The 23644-nt window shown below is 38.6% G+C and overlaps 2 protein-coding genes across 3 annotated transcripts in view; one reads left to right on the top strand and one right to left on the bottom strand.

Annotated features, from left to right (window-relative positions):
• Window positions 1–1635: 1635 nt before the first annotated feature.
• ppm1kb (protein phosphatase, Mg2+/Mn2+ dependent 1Kb) lies at window positions 1636–10657 on the bottom strand. Of its 2 annotated transcripts, XM_085356906.1 has the most exons (8): window positions 10538–10657; window positions 8847–8932; window positions 7311–7837; window positions 7101–7201; window positions 5097–5262; window positions 4820–4964; window positions 3799–3933; window positions 1636–3512 (listed from the first exon to the last, which is right to left on the bottom strand). In XM_085356906.1, exons 3-8 carry the CDS (start codon window positions 7775–7777, stop codon window positions 3381–3383), a joined length of 1146 nt encoding a protein of 381 aa, XP_085213032.1. In that variant the 5' UTR covers window positions 7778–7837; window positions 8847–8932; window positions 10538–10657; the 3' UTR covers window positions 1636–3380. The 2 variants fall into 2 exon arrangements, with proteins under 2 accessions (XP_085213032.1, XP_085213031.1); XM_085356905.1 differs by lacking the exon at window positions 8847–8932.
• Window positions 10658–13161: 2504 nt separating this feature from the next.
• Window positions 13162–23644, top strand: part of herc3 (HECT and RLD domain containing E3 ubiquitin protein ligase 3) — a 34363-nt gene continuing 23880 nt past the window's right edge. The window contains exons 1-8 of the mRNA XM_085356904.1: window positions 13162–13210; window positions 14390–14740; window positions 16317–16476; window positions 19173–19249; window positions 20024–20245; window positions 22319–22410; window positions 22764–22894; window positions 23470–23621. Coding sequence (XP_085213030.1) covers window positions 14518–14740; window positions 16317–16476; window positions 19173–19249; window positions 20024–20245; window positions 22319–22410; window positions 22764–22894; window positions 23470–23621 — 1057 coding nt within the window. The 5' untranslated portion in view covers window positions 13162–13210; window positions 14390–14517. The remainder of the gene's footprint in view (window positions 13211–14389; window positions 14741–16316; window positions 16477–19172; window positions 19250–20023; window positions 20246–22318; window positions 22411–22763; window positions 22895–23469; window positions 23622–23644) is intronic.

Here is a 23644-nt window from a genome sequence, read left to right as displayed (position 1 = left end):
ATGGATTTATTGCACAAGATATAGTCTCTGTTAGGTTGCCAACAATCCTGTGAAGACTGTAGAGAACTATGATCCTAATTTTAGCAGCATTAGATTGCAACGGTGTGATGCTGCGTCCAGAGTTTGAAAGAGTCTGCATGTGTGCATTAGTGTGCCTATCAATTTTCAACATAAGTGCGTTAGGAAAGCGGTCTTATGTAACTTCTTTGGTGTCACGGAGTAACTCTACTCTGTGGAAGCTTCCACCTAAAGACGTCTACTGCATTCATGTTCAGAAGGCAGGGATGGAAAACGACTCTGGAACCCACGACAAGGAAAGATGTGAAGCAATGGCTGACACCTGCAATCCCACCCAGTGCTTCTTGCCGTGGATTCTGTGGTGGATCCATTGGATCAGTGTCAGAACAAACATTAACTTTGAGTTCTGTCTCCCCTTGGTGGCCTTGGGAGAAATCTCACAGTGGCTCAGAATATTCTCTCAGAGTATCTCCATGCTGTGGTCATGTATCCTTGTGGCACATGGCACTTTTCACATAGATCTGAGATGGCTGCTTTCTGACTTACTTTTAAAGTCTTAAACAATATGTCATTCATCTATTTAGTCAAGCCGCTCAACCTATATAACTCCAAAACATGTAGCCAGATGCTCTCAGTGCAACCGAAGTCTCGATTCAGTCTCAGCTGCAGACCCTAGACTAATGCAATAACCTGCCACTTGATATTTGTACTGTAGTTTATGCAGTCTTTTAAATCCAGCCTTTTAATTGAAGTTCAAAGTCAAATTCAAGTCCCATCAGGCTTTTTATGTTGTGTTCCCCTTTATTATTATTATTATCTTGTTTTATTCAAATATGTTCGTTTGATTTTGTTTTATTAATGTGTAGTTTCATGTGGTTTTAAACCAACCCGTAAAGTACTTTAAAAAGCAACATGGCTGACCAAAGTGCTGTAGAAATCAAACTGACATTGACCACAACTGAGTGAATGTCTAGTTTTGTCTAGTTCTCCATTTACATTTGGAAATTTCTTGAATTTGTTCTGAGGATAAACAGGAAGTTTTTTTATTATTCGTTTGTCAGGTTGTTTCCCCAACAACTTAAAGCAGTTTGAATCTACACAATCAATCCAGATAAAAATGAGATTTTTTTTTGTTAACTGAACAAAAAAAAAAAAAAAAAAAAAAAAAAAAAAATTTGTGTTCTTGTCTAACTGACAACAATTAAGATTTCATTATTTATTACGTATACCTGTTATTTAATTAGTCAAGTAGGTGGAGCAGAGCTTCCTAACTCTGGACTCAATTAAGGTGTCCAAGATTTATTTTTCAGACACCTGCCTTCTTTAATTTATCAAATTCTTCCATACAATTTGTAATTTTCTAAATAAAGATTGCCAACGAGCTCAAACTTGGTCATGTTAAAAAAATAAATTAAAAAAAAAAAAAAGTAAAGAAAAATCTGGAATATATGTAGACATAATGCAAAAATAAATATTTTAAAAAATATCAATGTTTTCTTATCTGTTTGAAGTGGCATGTAAACTGCTCTGTTGATGTAAATCTTTCACTGTATGGACAAAAGCATTGGATCACCTACACGAGGATAACAACACGTCCATGTTACAAAGAAAACGGCTTCTAAATGTATCGTTTTTTATTGAAAGTGTCACAAGCCGTTTAGACCAAGAGTACAGTACTAACAGTGTCGTTCAAACGGTCACATTTGGGTCCCAGGTGCAGATCCAACACCACAATGATTATATTTCAGAGGCAGTGCAACAAAGTACAGTAAAATACTGAACACAAGGTTAGAGAGTAACTCTGACAGAAGGCTTGTTAACTATTTTGAAAATCATACACACAAGCGCCTTTATAATATCCAAAGTCCCGTTAGATACAAGAATAAGGGAGAGAAAATATATTTACATGAACATTTACAAGATGACAGTTTATACAACATTAGGAACTCACAGATAAAATAATGCTGATAAATATGACGTGCTGTATTTCTTTAGCCTTAACAAGGACAAAATAAAAGATCACACCACCAGCTCAACGGATTAAGTCTGAAAACACATCCACTCACATAAGGTCAGCCAACACGACTTGAGCAGCTTAGTTACACCTATAGCCTACAGAGACTGGTTACATTGTTTCAGTTTAAGCAAACATTCACATTGTCATACATGGCTCTTAGCTAAACAATTCTCTAGTGTTGCATTAGGTGTGCTTTGTTGTGTCTGACTGACACACAACGGTGGAAAACCAAAAATAACGCCAGGTTACTCACACCACAGGTCCGTGTCTAAAGACCTGCATGTGTAGAATATTCTGATGTGCCAAACGTAGCTGAGATATGAAGAAAATATAGGTGAGACCAGTTTTCCAGGTGTACATATCACACAGATGATTATTTACAGAACAGAAACAGTATGATTCAGTACCTCAAACACTTAAGTCCCCTTTAAAGGACCTGTTGCAAATCAAGCAAGCCTGGCAAAGAAACATAAAATTTCATTTTTATTCCTATATAAATACCAAGTTCAGTCACCAAAATGCTGTCCAGGCAGCTCTGTTCAAAACCTTTACATCTTTTAAGATTGTCCAAGTCTTCCAATAACTTCTGCGGCTCTTTAAGAAATTTTGTTTTTCTTTAAATATAAAGGAAATTTTAAAGTGTTGGTTTGCAACTAAATGTACAAGAACAATTCTTATAGGAAAGCTATATAATTTAGATATTTTAAATTTGCCATAAAGTTTTTAAGGCCCAGTCAGTGACTTTATCAGTGACACCAGTTCTTCAACCAAGGTGTGGGTTTCACAGCAGCTGATGACCAATCACTGTAGTTCAATTGCCCAACCCTGACTCCTTTTGTTGCACTTGCTCCCAAAATTAAAATGGAGAAATGGTCCAAACTTAAAACCTGTGCTCTTAAAACTGGTGGGATACATTTTCTTTAAAAATGTAGGTTAACAATAAAAATGAAATTGTGAGTGAGATTGTGGTGTGATGAATCTAAACTGATAAAACAACGTGTGAATGGCAGAAGAAGGTGAGGAATTAAATCTGTAGAGCAGGCTACAGATTTAGCCAACACACATTCCCGTCTGCTGCTCACACACTTTTAGCACCTATGAGGTCATTGGCTTGCTAGTAGATACAACCTTGTATAAAGGGAGATTTACCCCCATGAATTCACTGCCTCTTTGTTCACACAGGCAATAAACATCATGCAACTGTAATTAATGTTGTAGCCATTAGGTGTCATTATTTCGGCAAACCACACACTTTTTACAATGTTTCTTTACAGGAAGCCAAATGTATTGCACATGTTAACAAAGTCTTAAACAGACCTCGTCCTTTCATCCTATGTCCCGCAGCCTATGCCCAGCGACCACTGGACACGAAGCTTCTGCTGAAAGAGAAACTCGTGTCTGAACTCTTGTGCTTTCCCCAGGCACCAAACGGCACCACGATGATTGTGCTGTTGTCCTCTGAACCATACTGAATAGCCTTAAAAAAACAAAACAAAACAGAGCACCGCAATGTGAAGCACAACAAGGTTAGAGAAAGTCATCGGATGAATGATAAATTCAAGCAAAAATTAATCTTCTGTAGGAAATTCCAGACTTGAGGAAACATGGACACGGTTTTGGGAAGCTTTTTTGTGTCTAACAGATCATTTCAGTACATGAGTCAACCAAAACTTAATGAAACCCAGCAACAAACAACTTTGTAGGAGAACAGGTAACACATTGACCCATGGGCTAATATTCAACAAAAGCATCAAATGTTTTACCTGCTCAGATATTCTCTGTGCTGCCTCTTTGGGTTCGTGACACTGGTTGATGACATTGCAGATCTCCTGGCTGTTCATAATAAAGTTAATGCCATCTGTGGTCAGCGCCAGGAATGAGTCATGGACATTGTGCAACTGAAAGGGAATAAATAAATAATACTTTATAACAGACATTAAAAAGACAAATCTACTGAACTATTACAAGAAGATGGTAAGACTGGCTTTACTGTCTTCTTCAGCGAACAACAGATGTGAAAATGTGCTGTTGCAGAGATCTGCATTAAAACAGTCCATGGTTCTGCCCAATACACCAGCAATGTGGATTTTAAATCAAACAATCGTGACGTACAAAATACAAACAAAATATTTTGCAGTCATTTTTATAAAACAGTCCCCATTTTCAGTGCCTCAGAAATAATCGGACAAACATTTTAAATATAAGGATTGTTTTTAAACACCTGGGTGAACTTTGCAGTCAGTGGCTAAGGTCTCACCTAATGCTTTCCTCCCTCGAGCTGCTCGGTTAGGGCTTTCCTGCAGTCACCTTCAGTTGTTGCTTGTTTGTGTCTCTCTGTGACTTCAGTTTGGTTTTTAGTAACTGAAGACATGCTTTGTTTGGTTACGATCATGTGACTGACTTGGCCATTGAATAATATCAAATTTCTTTCCCTCAAGAAGCTCTTGGGTTGTTTTTCCAGTTTGCTTTAGGTCATTATCATTTGCACTGTCAAATTTTTTTTGCAGCATGACATGCACACTTCAGAATTCATCCTGCTACTTCTGTCAGCAGTCACATTACCAATAACCCCAGTGCCTTGCTTCCATTGGCAGCCATATGTGCCTATACACTAACATTTTTGTAAAAACCCTCAAAAGTTTGAAAGTCAGTTGCATCTTTATTGTCTGATTTAAGACCCACTGTGGTGGTGCACAGAGGAAAAATGACAAAAACTGCATCTTCTGAAGATAACATGTATCAAAAAATATATATTTCAGTGACAAACTAAATTTACAAACCTACCGTTACTCTTTTGGTCTCAGGTTCAGCAATGACTCCCGTCTTCTTCAGGTCAAAGTCTCCAATGCTACGCGTCATTGCCAACCTGCCATTGACATTTGGCTGCCCCAGGCTATTCCAGGTGATAAACCCCCCACTCTTCTTTATCCTTTAAACAGGTGCAGATCGGTATATTAGTACATGTATGCTACGAAGGCAGGATTCTTTTCAGGGCACTTACAATTAATAAAAAAGAAAGAAAAAATGAAGTTTAAAACCTGCTTTTAAAAGCATCATGTACCTGTCTTTTTCATCCTTTCTCTCAGGGGTGTGGTCAACAGTGAGTTTAAGGGCCTTGCCCTTGCGGCACAACATGACACGACTGTCACCCACGCTGCCGACCACCAGCTCGATGCCGTCCCTCAGCAGGGCCACGGTGGCGGTGGTTCCTGCGTTCATCCCGGGTGCTACAGAGACATACGAGAAAATCTCAAGCTCCACAAAGCCACTGCCCATAGTGTTAACAACAACATGGTGTATCTCACACACTCGCAGTCACACGCTACAACATGAACACATGGGTGGGAAGCCATGTAGTAGACTTAGAAAAAACTACAGATATTCACACAGTAAACAACAGAGGAGGCAGTCACACATGCAGGTTGAACTGTTGCAGAATAGAGCTGAGGTCCAGAGCAAATGTTACAGCAGGTAAGTCTAAAGCTGAATCCAAAAAGATAATAAATAACAACAACATTTATCAGTGCCCGATACTGGGCCTGATACTCGTAAAGCAACACAGAAACATCAGAGAATGTCATAATAGTGAGTTCAGCATTTTATCTTTCCTCTTATGTTCACCATGGATGCCTCTAGGGTTGAGAAAATATAATAAGTCAGTCACAAGAAATATTATGTTCAACTGACTCAGTAAAGTAAACGACTTGCGTTTTAAATAAATAAGAAAAAAATGTTTTATTTATGCCAAATGTTGAGAAATTACTGGAACAAAGAAGATTAACAAGTTTTACTGTCAAATATTTGACATTGGCAAACAATGTTCTGGTGGTAGATAAATAACGGTAAAATTTTATGCAATTAAAAAGTTTATCCTTTCCTCTCCTCAGAATTAAATGAGCTGATAGAGACTTAACGTTCTTTAAAGCTTAATCTGAATATTAAACATGGACTGGATCTGTCGCTGACAACATAAATCTCACACAACTTTCAAACTGAAGCACTGTCTCACAAGAAGCGTTGCATACACTTGGTGAGAAGAGAAAAATCAAAAAGAGAGATAGAGATAGGTAGAGGCAGAGAGAGAGAGAGAGAGAAGTGAGAGAAAGATAGGGAACCTTCCAGTAGTCCAGGATTTAGGACCCGCTGGACTCTCCTTCAATATCTAGCCTCTCGTCATCCACACTGGTGCCAAGGGCTTCCAGCTCTTAGCTGGCTCCGCAGCTGCCGTAGATAACATGCACACACACATACAGGCATATTGGGACATTTCACAGAGTGAGGCCAAAGTGAGGCCATGTAACAAGTACACTAGCGTTCATATATCATTAAACTTAAGACATAAAAGGTGGTTGAGAAATTTCAAGCTAAGCTGATGAATTTTACAGAAATAGGGCAAACATGTAAATTAGATTTATTGAGGGAAATGTTTTGCATTAATTTTTTTGAGTTATACTCAAACATTCCTTAATAAAAATGCCTGCTTTAAACATAACACTTTGCAGACAAAGAAAAGTAAACAGATTGGTGACAAATTAAAGGAAAACTCACTATTAACTAATTATGCAAAGTCTTTAAACCTCTACTGACAGATCTGATTCTGTCCAAATGATATTCTCTCACTAGGAGGTACCTCGGGGTAGTGACGTTCTTAAATGGTCGAGATCTGATAACAGCAGTCAAGAATTCCTACAATTTTCTCATTAATCGACCCACTGGGTAAACCCTGTGTGGCGTCACGCATGTAAGGTAAAGCTGTTCCGTTTATCCAAATGTGTACTCTGATTTTTCCTTTAATTTGTTACCTTTCTGTTTCTGGCAATGTCGTGCTGGAAGCAAGAAAAACACTAACATATCTTCTACGCGTAGCTAATTTATTCATGAATTATTTAAGGAACTTGGGGGGAAAATGACAGACCTCTAACCAAAAGTGCTCAGTGGGGAAATCCAAAGCTTCAACGCCTAAGTAGGATAAGTAAATTATGTTTGAAGAGAGAAGAAACAAGTGTCATCACATAAAAACAGAGTACACAGCATATCCAAGAACATATAATGTGAAAGCACCTACCATTTGGAGAGAAGTGCAAATGCCTTGCTAGAGCTTTGTCTACTTCAAGGAAGGCTTTTGTTAAAACTAATTCCAGATTTTCCTCGTCTGCAAGAAGGTTCCTTGAGGAAATCAGAAAGAAAAATCACTTACAGAGCTGTGACATCTGACATTCACATTATTCAGAAATGAATAAGCTACTTGTGACAGCGACTCATATGAACTCCTTACGTGATATATTTTTCCATGTATTTTTCACAGAAGTCAGCTGCCTCCGATCCACCGTGCCCATCAAACACAGCAAAGTAGAGCACCCTGTCGGTCAGCTCGGAGACGCGGTAGCGGTCTTCATTGTCCTTGCGTTGACCAATGAGCGAGGCGCAGCCTACCTTGGATAGGCTAACTTTGGGAATGGGCTTGCCGTAACGAATGCTGGGGGGCAGCAGGATGGGCTCATCGATACGATTGTCCCAGATTCCAAATGAATCCCAGGTAGTGGGGCGGCCGCTGCTGTCTGGATCAAAGCGTGTATTACTGTGCCGAGTTTCTGACGGGGTGTGGAACAGTTTGCGGAAAATGAACTGGAAGTGGCTGTCATGCTGGACTGGAAGGGGGACTACGCTCATCTGTACAAGACCGGCTCGACCCACGTGAAGACCACTGCATCTTGCCAAGCGTGCGAGACAGGCTGTTGACATCACCCTGACAGCACGAACACCTCGGAAGCCACTGGATGGAGAGGCAGAACAGTGTACTGTCTGGACAAAGCAGGAAAATAAGAGAAAAGGGAAAAAAAATTAAAATCCATCATTTAGACTGGGAACACAGCATGACAAAAATCTTTTATTTGTTTAGGAGGAGGCTCCATTATGAGGACTAAAGGTCTCTTCAAACTAGAAATCATTACACAAACACAAATCAGATAGAAAAAAACTGAGATTACACAAATTCCTTCATATTTTTGAAACATTTGAAATGTAATCCATCTAGTAATAAGTGACAAATACCTCCTAACTATTACTAGCATCTGATACTAATCTTGATCATTTGCTTAAAAATAATCAAGTGGTTACTTTTAAATATACTTAATCGATGTTGCATTAAGACTATTAGATGACGTCATCTCCTTGAACCCCCTGTGAACTTCCTGAACCTTTTATTATTTGACAGAAAATAATGACAGGCAGTAACTGGAGCCCAACAGGTCTTGTGTTCAAGACCTGTTGTAGTCCTGTGTTCACACATTCACCACGTTCAAATAAAAATTTAGTCAACTAACAATAAGAATCATCCTCAATTCTAAATTCAAAGTGTTGCGCATTTACTACTGTGAAGTTCCATTTAAGGATACCACAGGGATTCTGTGTTTGCCGACTAACTACTAAAAGCTTTACCCAGTTTTATTTAATTTTATTGCTGATCTTCCAAGAGCTGCTAAACAAATAGAACGTAACATAAAATGACATAAAATTATGTCTAATACTGTGCAAAAGCCTTGAATCATTCCACTTTTCTTTACATTTTGATTGACGGTCTTTCAAAGTTTCTTTTGGACACTGGCTGCTTTTTCGTTCATTTTCAGTTCAGCCCTTATACTTGACCATTTTTGTTGTTTTTTTAAGTTACTCAACATCGACCCATGAATCATTTAAGTATTTACACAATGCGATTCAAGAGATGAGCCAGTGTTGTGTCTACACACAACAGACAACTTGGCAACTGGTTGTCTTTTTGTGTGTGCAATCTTTGCACACTTTTCTTGCTCACCTTATGTAGTCCTGTGTTGATTGTCTGTTAAATATAGCACCGTGGTCTTGGAGGAACGTTGTCTTGCTTCACTGTGTACTGTACCACTGCACATGGTTGAAATGAAAATAAAGCCACTTGATTTGACTTGAAATAACCAATCTTATCCTTTTTATCTTTAGGCACTTGGTTAGTAGCGGCCTGTCACATAAAGACATTTCTTTAGTTTAATCCACAAAAAACTCCAAAGATAAGTTTGACAGAACAGAAGTATTTTTACACCAACAAAGTTTTCAAAAAGCTGTTGTTTGAAAACTCTGCAATATGTGCTAAAATAGAAAACTGAACAAGTACACAGCAAAAAATATAAGTAGCCTAAAAATTAGCTTAAGAGTCATTAGTCATAGATTTGCCTCTCCGGATCCCGAACCCTAACATTATTGAAGCATTGTGGGATCACCGTCAAGGAAAATGGAACAAAGAGCACCAAGCATCCAAAGAAGAGCTTCGAATGTCCTTCAAAAAGTCTGGAGAACTAGTCCTGAAGACTGTTTAAAGAATAAAAGGTAGTCATTCCAAATATTGACTTTTAAGCTTGTTAGAATTATAAAAACTCTGTATTTACCCCAAATACTTGATTTCCAACTATTTCCTATTTTCCCAGGAAAACGTAAAGAAATGAGAGGTCGCTCAAAACATAAACAACACATAAGCATATATTCTTAACAATCTCAACTAAATGTAGCATATGCAAACTTTTTTTGAAGTTCATTAAGATTATACAGATTCCTAGCATACTAAAGAATGAAGAGGCATAAAATAATTGAAGGTTATAGCTCAACACTAGCGGAGATAAAGGTCATTATAAAATTTAACAAACTTTACAATTTACTCTTTGCCACCAACAAACCATAGTCTTGCCTGTTACTTGGCATTTACGAAATCCGTGTCTGGCTATTGAACAACAAGGTTTGTCGAGTTGAAAGGACATTTAAAAAAAACAAACAAACCTTCCTTTCAGTAACAACAACACGCACAGCCTTTTTCGGACATCTACTATAGCAACCTCAATTCACACTATTGTACACTTAAAATTTAACATATATGAGCCCAGACTCTTTTTACTGTTAGTAAAACCTATAGGAGAGTGTTAAAGCCTTAACAGGAACTTTCCTCACTGTGTACAGGGCTTCTTATGGGTTAATAAGCAACATTTACTCGGACAGCATTAATGAATGACCTTTATTGTATTTGGTTTAATTAGTGAATAAACACTGATTAGGGAGAATTTCCGACGTGCTATATCGTCCATATGTTGTAAATCATCTCAGGGTAAACCGTGTATTCATGTGCGTCAACATGTCTGTGAAGGTTCTCAGAATGTGCGTCAAAGGCAAAGCTAAAGAATGATGCAATAGCCATTAAGCTAACTGCTCCACTATCGATCCCAATATCATAAATGTGTGAGGCACTTAGAAGTGCTATCCTAAGAGAATCTGAATAAGAAGCAGTCCTTAATAAAATGCAGTTTCAATACACTTACGAAAAGAAGCAGTATATAAACGGTAACGTCATCCATTTTTCATATTAGCATTAACTAGCTAGCTGCAAACGATAGCACGCAAGCTAACAAGGTAGATAGCATCAGGTAAAAGTTACCATTTCGTCTAACATTACCGAGATTTCAGTTGCATGTTGACTAAAAGCCATACCTCGAGAGTTTCAGATGTATTCGTCAACTTTAAAGATCCTTTGCTTGCTTCTTGTGGCGTGATAACAAATTGAATGAAAACGGTTGCCCCCTCGTCTTGCCTTGTTATCAAACAGCAAGGCCTATGATGTGACCGCACCAATCAAAATCTTGTAAGAGTATCCGCCCACATTGACGCCCCGTCTACAGCGCATAAAATTAGCCGAAAAAAGTCTTAATGGCAGCTATGGGTACCAATAATAAAGCTGCACCTCTAAGCGCCAACTGTCGCGAAACACCGAAAGGGCAATGTAGGAATAGAAAATACAATTTGTGACACAATGTCGTCATCCAAGCATTGATTTTGTTCACTAAGCTTCTGGTTTCTTTATGGCCAGGGCACTAATTTAGACCCGGAGCCTCCAGTAGGTAATTTAGGCCTGGGTGTTTACGTCAGTCCAATCTTTGCCTGCTGGAATCTAGGTTACTGGGTGGAGAACGAAACAGGGGCTGTATCCCAATTCAGGGTCTGCAGCCTTAATGGCCCACAAGGGCCGCGTACTCAAAGGCCGGAAGTGAGAGGCTTGTGAAATGGGACAGTCTAGCCTCCGTCTCGCTGCCCAGGATGCCTAGCAACCATGACACTAACAGCTGGAAACGTTTCATACAGCTTTGTTTGACAGAAATGAAGGAGAAAATCTTTTGTTCATTTGTTTGTTTGTTTCTACATGAGCTTTGATTTGGTAAGTATCTGAGGCTGACTGTGAAATCATGATTATTGGGCTTCACTTCTGTACTGAACAGTCATTTAAGATTAGCTAGTAAATAACAATTAGCTAATGTTGTTCATGAGACTAAAGTCATCTCACTTTGGTAATGTAAATATAATATGGCCAATATTAAAGTTATAATTTCAATCATTATTAGTTATTACAGCAGTGAATGAACTCTGTTTCAAATACTGAGCTTCAGTAAAGATTCAAGCTGCATTTGTTTATATTATTTATATTTCCTGTCACCTTAAATCTTCACTCAAAGACAGGTTTCTTTGACACTGTATATATAACTGTTATATATATGAGAGACAAATATTGTTCTTTTAATATATTGGCATTACTAAAATTGTCTCAGTGCTTAATTTAAATATCCATAAAATCATCACATTCTCTGTAAGATTAACGTCAACAATTGAACGGTGTATATTTTAAAGTTACGGCTTTAAAACCAAGTTAGTACAAACATCGCTAATGTCACATAACTTTGCCGACATGTGGCCAACAGTAATGTTTTAATGTTCTTCGTTATTAAACATTCGCACATAAATAAGTAACATAATATTCAGTACTTACTTTTAAAAGTTTACTCTTCGGCCTCCCCTCTTCCGCCGTTTTTTTTCCGGCAAAATTATCCACACCCACTGCCGCGCTATGCATTCTGGGATATGTTGGGCCACGGAGTCCACCGCCACATCCTTAAAATTCAATGAAATGAAGGACGCATTTGAGGGCCGCATTTTCGAGCAGCCTTTGAATTGGGACAGCCTTCGTCGTGTCGCTGTGACGTAATTGGCCTTAAAATGCGGCCTTTAAGGCTGCAGACCCTGAATTGGGATACAGCCAGTGTGTCAAACTCTTTCCATACCTGGGGGTAAAAGTGGAAGATAAGTCGTTAACTAGGATGAGTTGGATAAAAAAAAAAAAAAAGTCAAACCTCAAAATTTGACATATGTCAAGGTTCTGATATGTGCATAACGCTGTTATTAGATACATTTAGTGAAATAAACAAAATGTTTTCCTGCAATGAAAAAGTAGAAATAAATACATAAAACTGCAGAAAATGTATACACAAGTACTCAGACAGTACATCAGAATTAGAATAATATTACTTTATTGATCCCTAGGGGAAATTATCTTTCCTTACAATGCTCCATTATAAACAAATAGTAGAAAAGACAGTCCCTTGTGGTGCCCCTGTGTTGCTGATTACCTTGTCAGACACACACTGTGGGAGACGTACATATTGTGGACCACTTTTGTTGGATTTGAAGAAGGTGGGGGGGGGGGGGGGGGGGGGGGCAACTTCACTCACATAAAAAACATCACAGGACCTTCCAATACCTAACACAAACGTGAAACATAAGACCTAAAAGACTTAGTTTGACGGGATGCTGACATGATTCAGATATTAAAATTAAGAGCCTCCGCCATTTTAAACAAAGCTTGTAAAAAAGTATTAAATATTGGGAAAATAAAATAGCCACACCAATAGATTTAATGTTCACGGACTTTAGTGTATGCAGAAATGCATACACTATTATATATTGTACATATATTTATTAGTTTCAGGTTGGCCATTCTTGTATTTTGCTCGTTTGTGTTGTTGTGTTTGCACATCTCTGTTGCTTGTGGGGCTCGCACACAAGAATTTCACTCGCATGTGCTGTGCCAGTGTGCCTGCACATGTGATGTGACAATAAAAAGTGATTTGATTTGTGATTTGATTTGATTTGTTGTTACGCTAGTAGGCATTCACCAATTCGGACACAGCCATTGGTAGAGCCCCATGCTCGGCGGACCAATCACATTGTCTCCTGCCCATAACGTCTAGTGACGTAAGCAGCTGTGGCACTTCCTCGTTTGTTTTCTGGGCTGATGAACCGAAACCAGTCGCCCAAATTCAGAATGCATCTGTCAAGGTAAACACACTGTTTTAATTTTGCACCACCCAGCTGTAAAACAGCGCCGCTGTGCTTAGGTTGTGTTCATCGGCTAGCCAGCGGGTCTCTGTTTTTTAGCTATAAGACTGACAGCCAGCGCTGTTTTAGCCTGCGAACGTTAGTTAGCTATTAACTATAACGGCTTGTGTGGTTTGTCAGGCTCGCTAACAAACTTACTCAGGTAATGTCAGTGGGGACATTTAGCCACTGCTGCAGGATGTGTTTGTAATGTACACACAGCACGGGTCAGGAAGCTAACCTGACTTAACGTGCTGGTCCTCACAAACGATAAAGCAGCCGCTGACACTTAAAATACAGCTAAATATACAGCTAAGCGTATCTCACATCGAGCTACCAGTGTTTAGATAATAATAATAATGATAGCGCACTGGTAATACACGGGAGCAACTCACAGCCAAGACTGGTGTGCTATAGCATGCTAAACAAAGCTATAATGTATAGCTAATATTTATTTAATGTAACATTTAGTTAATGTTTACTAACTGCGATAAGGATGGTCACCCTGGGCTTTTGGTCCATTCCCTATATTTTCCTCCACCCTCCCAGGTAAATTAGTGCTTTCTAATACATGTGCCCGCATCCTCTCATCACAACTGTTTTCAGAGGTGTTTTTTGAATCACCTCTGAATCACCTTTTTCAGAGGTGATTCAGTTTAGTTTTTGCAGGGTTGTAATATAGGTTATACTTGTAATGATATAACTCATAGTATTAATAAAAAATATTTATATGGCGTTTATCCCAGTTACGATTTACACCTTAAACAGTGAAAATGTATAATATTTAAAAGTCACGTTTTTGGGACATTGTGAGGTAAAGCATACTCTCTATTGGCCCGTTTCTCTTTTGTGTATTTTCTGGCTTACTCAGTTGGTAATATTATTGTGCTAGAAGAGGCTGGACATTAAGGCGGGATTGCTTGGAGCTGCTTAAGCCAGGATTACACTGACAGGGTTTATTTAAATACACTGCCTGTTCCTCTGTCATCATGCTTACATCACTGTCACACACACCCACAGCAACCTCCGAGCCCGTCCTTGTTCCCTAATTGAAAAACTGTCAAGAGTTCACATATGGAGCAAAGTAATCAGCTCCTTATGAAGAAATATGCATAATCACGCTGTTTCTTTTGCTTCTAGGGTTGGAATTTACATGAAGAGGCGAAAGCGGGCCTGCTCTCGAGCTTGATCATTATAGTCTTCCTCCATCTGGCTGTCACTCTCTTTGCCTCTTCACATCGGTGCTCATTTCCTCTCCCTTCACCAACATGCTGTGCTGGGGGAATGCCAAGGATGGGCAGTTGGGTATTGGTGTGGAGAAGAACCCTGTGTTTGAGCCGAGGAACTGTCATGTGTTCAGTGGCAGGGGAATGAAAGAGGTCGCCTGTGGAAGCCAACACTCTGTGTTTCTTATGTATGATGGCAGTGTGTACACATGTGGCTCTAACAGCTGGGGACAGCTGGGTCATGACAAAGCAGGGACTTCCCCAGGTAAGCTCTAAATTGGAAACACCAGATTGGACCACCCTGGTGAACAACATAGCAAGTATGTTTGAGCATGTGCCTGAATTTGGACTGATTTGGCATGATTTGTCTTTGTCTGTGTTTGGCTGCACAAGCAGGAGGTGAATTGATGGTCTAATAAAAAAGTCAAATTGTATTCTGTTCTTCAACTATAGTGGAGTTATGTATTAAAAACCTAGCTCGTTATTTTGCATCTTTTACGTTTAAATAAAAGTGTTAATCAATTAAAGTAGTTATACAAATGGGCATGGGCTGATGGTGAAATTCTGGGCCGTTAGTGATGTTTGGCTGACTTAGTTGCACATAACCAAGGTTAAAACTTATCTATGATGAGTGATTAGGCACACGAGCAAGATTGGTCTGCACATAGTTGTTTGAGTTAAAGAGTCTGTTTTATGTTTTGCCTCAAATAATAGAAAGTTTTATATAAAGTTTTTTTTCCTCAGCCATTTGATAAATAATAATTAATTTTAAACTGGAATAAATTAAACTCCACTTTCAAAAAACTTAAAGAAATCACAGACCTGGTTATTTTCCTTTAGTATAAGCCAAAAGCTCTTTAGTGGACACCAATAATATTTTATATGGGAGAAGAAAAATACCCTGATGCTTAGTTACAAAGACTGAGCATGCAGTGAAATGTCTTTTGCAAGTCTTAGCAGGTTCAGTGGCTGTTGTGTTTTTATCTGATGTGGAAGCAGGATGACTGAGGATTTAAAAAAAGCACAGACACTCATGTAACAGCAGCATGACTGTATGCTGGAATTGGGCATCATTAGGTGAGTTTGACATGAAACAGAAAGGATTCGTGTACCCACATTTTGGGCATTTTTCCTAAAATGGTAGTGACTGCAGACATGATGGGTCTGTGTTGGTATTATGTGGGTGGAAATGTGTTCTACATGTTCTTTGTTATGGCATGTGGGTGAACTTGTAACAGCCCTGAACAAATACAAGAATTGCTGGACCTTAAAAATCATACACAGATTTATTTGAAGAATGTCCATCCACATCTTTAGTTAGATACACTGCATAGATTCTGGGATGTTATCTCACAGGTTGTATAACATGCTGGGCCAACTTGGCATAATTATATTTTTGTTATAAGGCCTTTATCATTTTATGTTTATGTTATTGAATCTTTTTAACAAGCTTAAAAATGTTGATTGTTGATTAAATGCTATAGTCTTACCTCACTTAAAACCACATTATCAACTATTTTGAGTTTTCAATTTGTCTAAAGCAGCTAACCCTTAGTTGGTCCTTAGCAGAATACCACCAACACCAACTGCAAAGTCTCACCCACACATCCTTTTTGCACGTGCTTCAACACAGCATTTCTCAGTGCAGTTAATAATATACTATTTTCAGAAGAAATGTGTATATTATGTTTCTTGGATCTGTTGTATTATTGTGTACAATAAATACTTGTATAATAAATAGCATGTAGTTTAAAATATTTAGACTTATAACTGAAAAACAAATGGGTAAAGAGTAAAAGTAATGAAAAGACCTCTACTGTAGACCTGTCATCTCTTCACAGAGGTTGTTGGGGCTCTGGATACCCAAAAGATTGCGATGGTGTCATGCGGTCGGGGGCATTCGATGGCAGTGAATGAACAGGGTCAACTGTTTGCCTGGGGAGCTGGTGATGGGGGACAGCTGGGACTGGGGACCACAGAGACGACTGTTCGAATTCCCAGGTGCCCGTGTAGTTTATAGGAAGAAGGGTTTAGCCTGGCCACACAGAATTACACATGCCAGTAGGAAAACTTACAGTACTTACCAGCAGCCTAGCACCTACTTGTACAGCGTACATCTGGCCACTGCCACAGCTAAGTGTGTCCATAGAGCGTGCAGACGTAGACAGGTTTATCAGAGCCTATTTGAAAACTGTTAGTCACAGACTTCCTGTAAGTCTTTCACATGCAAATACTGGGAAAATGGGATTTTACTGTAATAAGTGGTTTGCAAAACGTTTTCTAGAATAAGCAATTAGTGCCCTGACAAACAATTTTATTTTTAATAGACAATTTACTGAAAGTTTATGAGGGGAAGAAAGCAGACAAAAGAGACTAAGACTAAATAGATATATCAGAAATATATTTATATCTATATGCTCACAAAATCATTATTAAAAAGAAAGAAAAACTACAGTGACATCTTCATTGTTAATCCATTGGTTACTCAGACTAACCTCAGTGTTATAGTGGAGGAGAAGAAGCCCCATGTAAACATATACTCAGCGAGATAGTTTAATAGTCAGTATTTTGTATGCAGCAGCCTTTCATAATTCAGTTCAACTTAGTTTTATTTATATAGCACCCAGTCACAACAATAGATGCCTCAAGACACTTTGTATTGTAAGAGAAAGACCCTACAGTAATACAGTGAAAATCCCAATAATCAGATCACCCCCTATGAGCAAGCGCTTTTGTGACAGTGGGAAGGAAAAACTCCCTTTTAACAGGAAGAAACCTCAGGCAGAGGCAGGTTCAGGGAGGGGCGGCCATCTGGCTCGACCAGTTGGGGGTAAGGGAAGGATGACATGAGAAAGACACATTGTGGAAGAGCGCAAGAAATTATTAATAACTAATGATTTAATGAAGATTAGTGTAAAAACACATGGTAAGAGAAAAAAAACACTCAGTACATCACGGAAGCCTCCAGCCGACTAGGCCTATTGCAGCATGACTAAGGGAGGATTCAGGATCACTGGATCAAGCCCTAACTATAAGTTTGATTAAAAAGCAAAGTTTTAAGCCTAATCTGAAAAGGAAAGTGGGTGTCTGTCTCCAAAATCCAAACTAGAAGCTGGTTCCACAAAAGAGGGGCCTGAAAGCTGAAGGCTCTTCCTCCCATTCTACTTTTAACTACTCTAGGAATTAAAAGTAAGCCTGCAGTCTGAGAGCAAAGTGCTCTATTGTGGTGATGCGGTACTATGAGGTCTTTAACATAAAATGGGACCCGATTATTATGGATTTAAAAGGGAGCCAGTGAAGAGAAGCCAGTATGGGTGAAATATGCTCTTTCTAGTCCCTGTCAGTACTCGTGACAAAAACTCACTGAAAAGCTGGAAGCTTTTCAGTGAGTTTTTAGGAGATCAATAATTACCATACTGCATCGTAGAAGTAATAAATACTAGTTTTTCAGTATCAATCTGAGAAAGAGATTGCACGAAAGGAAGAAAGCAGTTCTTATATATTTGCTTAGTGTGTGCATTGAAAAACATCCTGGTCAAAATGACTCCAAGGTTCCTCACAGTGTTACTGGAGGCCAAGGTAATCCCATTTAGAGTAAGCATATAGTAACATATTTCTAAGATTTTTTTTTTAGGGCCACGTATGCTAACCTTAGTTTGTAGCGGAATTTAGGAATTATAGGTCATCCAGGTCTTTGTCTTTCAGAGATTCCTGCAGTTTCACTAAGTTGTGTGTGTTTTCTGGCTTCATGGATAGATAAAGTTGGGCATCATCTGCATAGGAGTGAAAATATATGTTTTGCCTAAGGCAGGGGTGTCCAACTCCAGTCCTCAAGAGCTGCGGCTTTTAGATCCATCCCTACTCCAACACAGCTGAATCAAATGATTGGATTACCCCTTCAGCATGCCATCGAGTTTGGCAAAGGCCTGGTAACAAGTCATTCATTTGGTTCAGGTGTGTCGGAAGAAGGAGCGCGACAGTAGCTCTCGAGGACTGGATTTCAACACCCCTCGCCTAAGGGAAGCATGTATAATATAAACAGAACTGGTTTTAGTGTGGAACCTTGTAGAACTCCATAATTCACCTTTGTGTGTAAAGAGGACTCCCAATTAACATGAACAAATTGAAGTGTTATAATTTTACGAAGTTTGTCTGAATTAGATCTCTCTTGTAAATGAGATGTTGAGTCTCAATGGGGCTACCTGTATAAATAAAAGTTAAATAGCAAGTAAAAAGTCTATTAGATAGATGTGATTCGAACCACCTTGAATAGCTACAGCATGCTCTAATCGCTGTAATTAAATTATGGTCATCGAACCTCATTGCACCGAGGTTTAGAAGAAGCACAGACAGGAATCTACCATCAGTGGCCATAAGAAAACCATCTGTAACCTACACTAAAGCTGTCTCTGCAATCTGATGCATTCTAAAACCTGACTGAAACTTTTAAAATAAACAATTTCTTTGCAGATGATTAGTTAGCTGTTTTACAACTACTCTTTCAAGACTTTTTGAAAAAGGCAGGTTAGGAAGGTTGTGATTGGCCTATAATCAGCTAAGACAATAGACATCAGGTTTGACATTATTTGGAATTCCCAGCCTTTTCATGCATCATCTACTTAAACAAGAAATGTTTTAAATGTGTATTTTTTAGCTTGATAAACAAATGTTTTTGTTTCTTTTTAAATTTATCCTAGGTTGGTCAAAAGACTGTGTGACCATCGCATCTCTCAAGTAATGTGTGGGAATCAGCACTGCATCGCACTTTCTAGAGGTGTGAAAGACAATTTCTTTATAACACCTCATCACTGTTCACGATCTGAATGTTGGATCCCAACTGTGTCCAATCGAGCTGAAATGTATGGCATCAGAAAACCCTCATAAATTCTTAAATTTTAGCTCATCTATCCGCTCGTCCACAGTTCACTAGAAGCGTTAAGCCTTAACAGTATTGGTCAGATCTGAGTGAAACTTGCACATGGTCAAGGCTGTTTTACGAGCAATCACCAGGCAGTAATGATGGAGAACAAGTGTGTGTGTTTATCAATGTAACAACAAAGTGTCAACCATCAGCATCAAGGTTAGCATGACTAGGACTCAAGACATAATATTTTCATTAAAATATGTGATTGCAAAGGGAGGAGAGCATAGTTTGAGAAAATGCAATGGTTTTGCATTATGGGAGATTTTAAATTGACTGTTTTTTGTCCAAAGAAATGTGATCAGATGTTGAACCACAGCTTCTTGGGGCTAAACACACATAGCTTCATGTATTAATACTAACAGGATAATGGGGTCTGTGATTTATCTGTCAGCCTGAAAAGTTGTGTATTTATTTATGTTTGGTGTAAGCTTTGACTTGATTTAAGTTTGGCTATAAATGAAAACATTTGGTGTTGTTGATGTTTTGGCAATATGTAGGTCTGAGCCACACCCTGTAACAGCTCTAAATATAGCCACTCTATAAAACAGACATCTGCCCTGTATTTTGTGTTCATTATTGGTGTTGATGTGAGGTAAAGTTCATGATGTGCGTTTTTCCTCTCAGATGGCCAGCTGTTCACATGGGGCCAGAACACCAGCGGGCAGCTCGGGTTGGGGAAAGGAGAGCCCAGCAAGCTGTTCCCTCATCCTCTAAAGTCTCTGGCAGGAATTCCTTTGGCACAAATAACGGCAGGAGGAGACCACAGTTTTGCCCTCTCATTGTCTGGAGCTGTATTTGGCTGGGGCAAAAACAGAGCTGGACAACTGGGCCTTAATGATAAACAAGGTAATAATCACCTGGTTAGAAAGAACAGCGACTGTTATATGATATAATGCAGAGTGTAGAGCTTCATGCAAATTATATAAATCTTTACGTAATATTGTGTCTCACATTTTTATCAATTTATTCGCGCTTGGGAAAAAAAAAAGGTTTTCACAGTACTCCACATGGTGTTGTGAAAAACTAAGTTCACCTGTACTCTTTTGATAATATTTTAGAGGTTAAGTAACAGCTAGGTACTATTAATAATTAATAATGACTGTCAAGTGTGAGTACCGCTATCAAAGCAGACGTTTTGGCACTTTCTGATCTGAAGCATTCACGTCTTAACACAATGCCACAATCTTCCCTGGAAAGGACGTCTCAGCAAATTCAAACTGAGCAATACATAGAGAAACTGCAAAAAACCCAGCAGCTACATCTCAGACTCTAGAGGCCTCTATTAGCAGGTAATTGTAAAGTTCATGATGGTACAAATAGAAAAAATCTGAACAAGTGTTTGTAGGGGTGGGGGGAAAAAATCGATACTGTGTAGTATCGTGATATTTTGTTTGCTAATAATGTATCGATACAGGGACAGCAGAAATCGATATTTTGTTACAAAAAAAGTTTTTGTGGACTGGAACATGCTCTGACTTCAGAGCATGTTGATCCTTTTTCTGAGCAAGAATCCTGACATTCCTTCACTGTCCAAATGTGTGTAACTTTTTTTTTGGCAGCAATAAACATGACAGTTTACTTATTTTAATTTAAGACATGTTTTATTTTAATTAAGTTTAAAACTTTTTTATTTAATGTAAAATTATATTTTGTTTTAATTTACTTTCAAATTCTTCAGTTGCTGAAGGGGCTGCATAGTTTTCATAAATTTCAAAGTTCAGAATAGCTATAATTGTACCAGATGGTTGCATTCAGTTAAGTTGGACTAGACTGTAATACAAACCGTTCAGTTTGTCAACAATAAAACTGACTGAAATGAGAGACTGAGTGTGAGACTTTGATATTAGATAAAATAAATATTGATAAAGTTTACCTTTATGTACAGAATCTGAATATCGCAAAATATTTAAAAAAAATTGCAATAATATCGTATCGTGCGTTAAGTATTGTGATAATATCGTATCGTGGGATGTATGGTGATTCCCACCTCTACTTATTTGTAAGGGTTACCAGGAGGAAGCCTGTTCTCTCTAAAAATAACATGACAGCACAGCTTAGGTTTGAAAAGTTGCATCTGAGAAAATTGCAAGACTTCTTGAATAAAGTCCTTTGGACAGATGAGGCCGTTGGGGTGGCTGTAGTTTAGGAGGTAGAGCAGGTCATCTACTAATAGGAAGCTTCTATTTCTATTGTGTCTCTGAATGTCACATAGAAAGCACTTAAGCATAGAATGGATGTGAATGTGTGAATGAGGCATGTTGTATAAAGTGCTTTAGTGGTCAGCTAGAGGAGAAAAGCACTATATAAGAACTAGTTCATTTACCATTTATCATTATGCCAACGTGCAGATGTTTGGCCATAATGCACAGCACCATTTGGAAAAATTAAACACAGCATGTCAGCATAAACACCTCATACCATCTGTCAGCACGGTGGTGGAGGGGTGATGATTTGGGCACCTTGGAGTCATGGAGTTGACCATGAACTCCTCCGGATACCAAAGTGTTGTAGAGTCAAACTTTAGATGTCTACCTGACATTTAAAGTTTGGCCAATACTGGGTCAGGCCACAGGACAACAGCAGCAAATCTACCGCAAAACGGTATTGTTGCCATTGTCTGTGGAACAATGGCAACGAGCTTGATTGCTCTCACGCTCATTTTTTGTTTTATGAGTAGTTAGAGGTCACCATTTTGGAGAAGAGATCTATTTATTAACATTTCATGGAAATGATCCTCAATATTAAATAATTAAATAATTTAATTAATTAACATATCCACGTTTAGTTTAGTTGCCATTATGGTGCTAAATCAGAATGCAAAAGTTTAAGTGTTTTCCAGCATCTTCTTAATTTGAGTGGACTCATCTGGTTGAAGTGTTTAACAGTGTGGACTCGCTCGTGTGTTGTCGCCTTCCACAGATCGTGCCGTCCCATGCCACATCAAATTTTTGAGATCTCAGAAAGTTGTTTACATCAGCTGTGGAGATGAACATACAGCAGCCTTGACAAAGGTATGATTTATGTTTAACTGTGTTGTACATGCTTTACATATGGATGTTTAATTTTGGCCATTTCTAGTAACAGATATTATGCAACCAGATATTATAAAGTCTTGTTTTGTTAGGTCGTTCTTGTTTAGCTGCCATAAAAATTGGTGCCAGAGATTTATATTATTTTACACAACACTCTGTTAATACAGAGTTAAAAACTGAGTCTTATTCCAACCACACGGTCTAACCCCATCTTATCTTAATCTACCACCTAACGTGTGCCATAAGTGTTTTAGTGCAAGACTATGCATAAAGTTTCCCTCTTAAATGGAAAAAAGCACGGAAAAGGTCAGTGTGTTTACTGTTCCTGGCAGGATGGCGGCTTGTTTACGTTTGGTGATGGCTCGTGGGGTCAGCTGGGTCACGGCTCCACCAATAGTGAGCTTTTACCTAGACGAGTGCTGGAGCTCATGGGCACCGAGGTGTCCCAAATCACCTGTGGCAGGTACTGTCTCTGATAAACCTACAGAGGGCTTTTGTTGGTTATACCCATACGATCTCATGGAACCAAGTAAAACAACACTGGAGTAAAGTCTATGTTTATGAAGCTTAAACTTTTTTTTGACTCTCAGAAAGCCGCAGTTTTAACTCTCTTGTACGGTGTGTGTTTTTTTGTTTATTTTGTTTTAGTATTTTCTCCACACCTGATGGGAAAGGAATACTGAAAAGACTTATAGAAAGTTACCTTGTCCCTTAAATGTTAATAGCTTTGATTGTTTTGCTTCCAGCCACAGACATTTGTTGCATCTTTTTTTTGCTCAGTTATTTCTTTTATCCTCTTGACCGTTAGAACAAAACTTCTCTTTGAGAATCCAAATTAAAAAAATATATAAACATTAGTAATAATTAAAAAATATCTGCTGCAAAAACAACTGATCTAAACTGAACATGTTAAATCAGAGAGCTGTAAGGTACCTTTGATAATGTTAACTGCATATCTAATGCTGTAAATGTGTAACTATCAAAGTGGTAAATTTACTTTTTTGAGTTTCTTCATTTCGTGGTTTTTCCTTTTGCCAGGCACCACACGTTGGCGTTCGTGCCTTCCTCTGGCGTGGTATATGCGTTTGGTTGTAACAGCCATGGCCAGCTGGGAACAGGAATACTGGGGGATGCCAGAAGCCCATTTCCTGTCAAGGCCAGTTTCCTGACTGGAAAATTCCATAGAAGAGGTAAGCAGAGGACTTGCCGATCA

The sequence above is a fragment of the Diplotaxodon limnothrissa genome, linkage group LG6 (assembly GCF_057381915.1).
Source record: "Diplotaxodon limnothrissa isolate DT_005_m linkage group LG6, D_limnothrissa_male_GT1.1, whole genome shotgun sequence".
In the NCBI taxonomy this organism is placed as follows: domain Eukaryota; kingdom Metazoa; phylum Chordata; class Actinopteri; order Cichliformes; family Cichlidae; genus Diplotaxodon; species Diplotaxodon limnothrissa.
This window is presented reverse-complemented; position numbering and strand designations above follow the sequence as displayed.

Coding starts and splice junctions, on each gene's coding strand:
- ppm1kb (XM_085356906.1), bottom strand. CDS start 7,777: ATGTCAACAGCCTGTCTCGCACGCTTGGCAAGATGCAGTGGTCTTCAC. Junction 3,934..4,819: donor CTGAGACCAAAAGAGTAACG/GTAGGTTTGTAA, acceptor ATTCCCTTTCAG/TTGCACAATGTCCATGACTC. Junction 3,513..3,798: donor CACAGAGAATATCTGAGCAG/GTAAAACATTTG, acceptor TGTTTTTTTAAG/GCTATTCAGTATGGTTCAGA.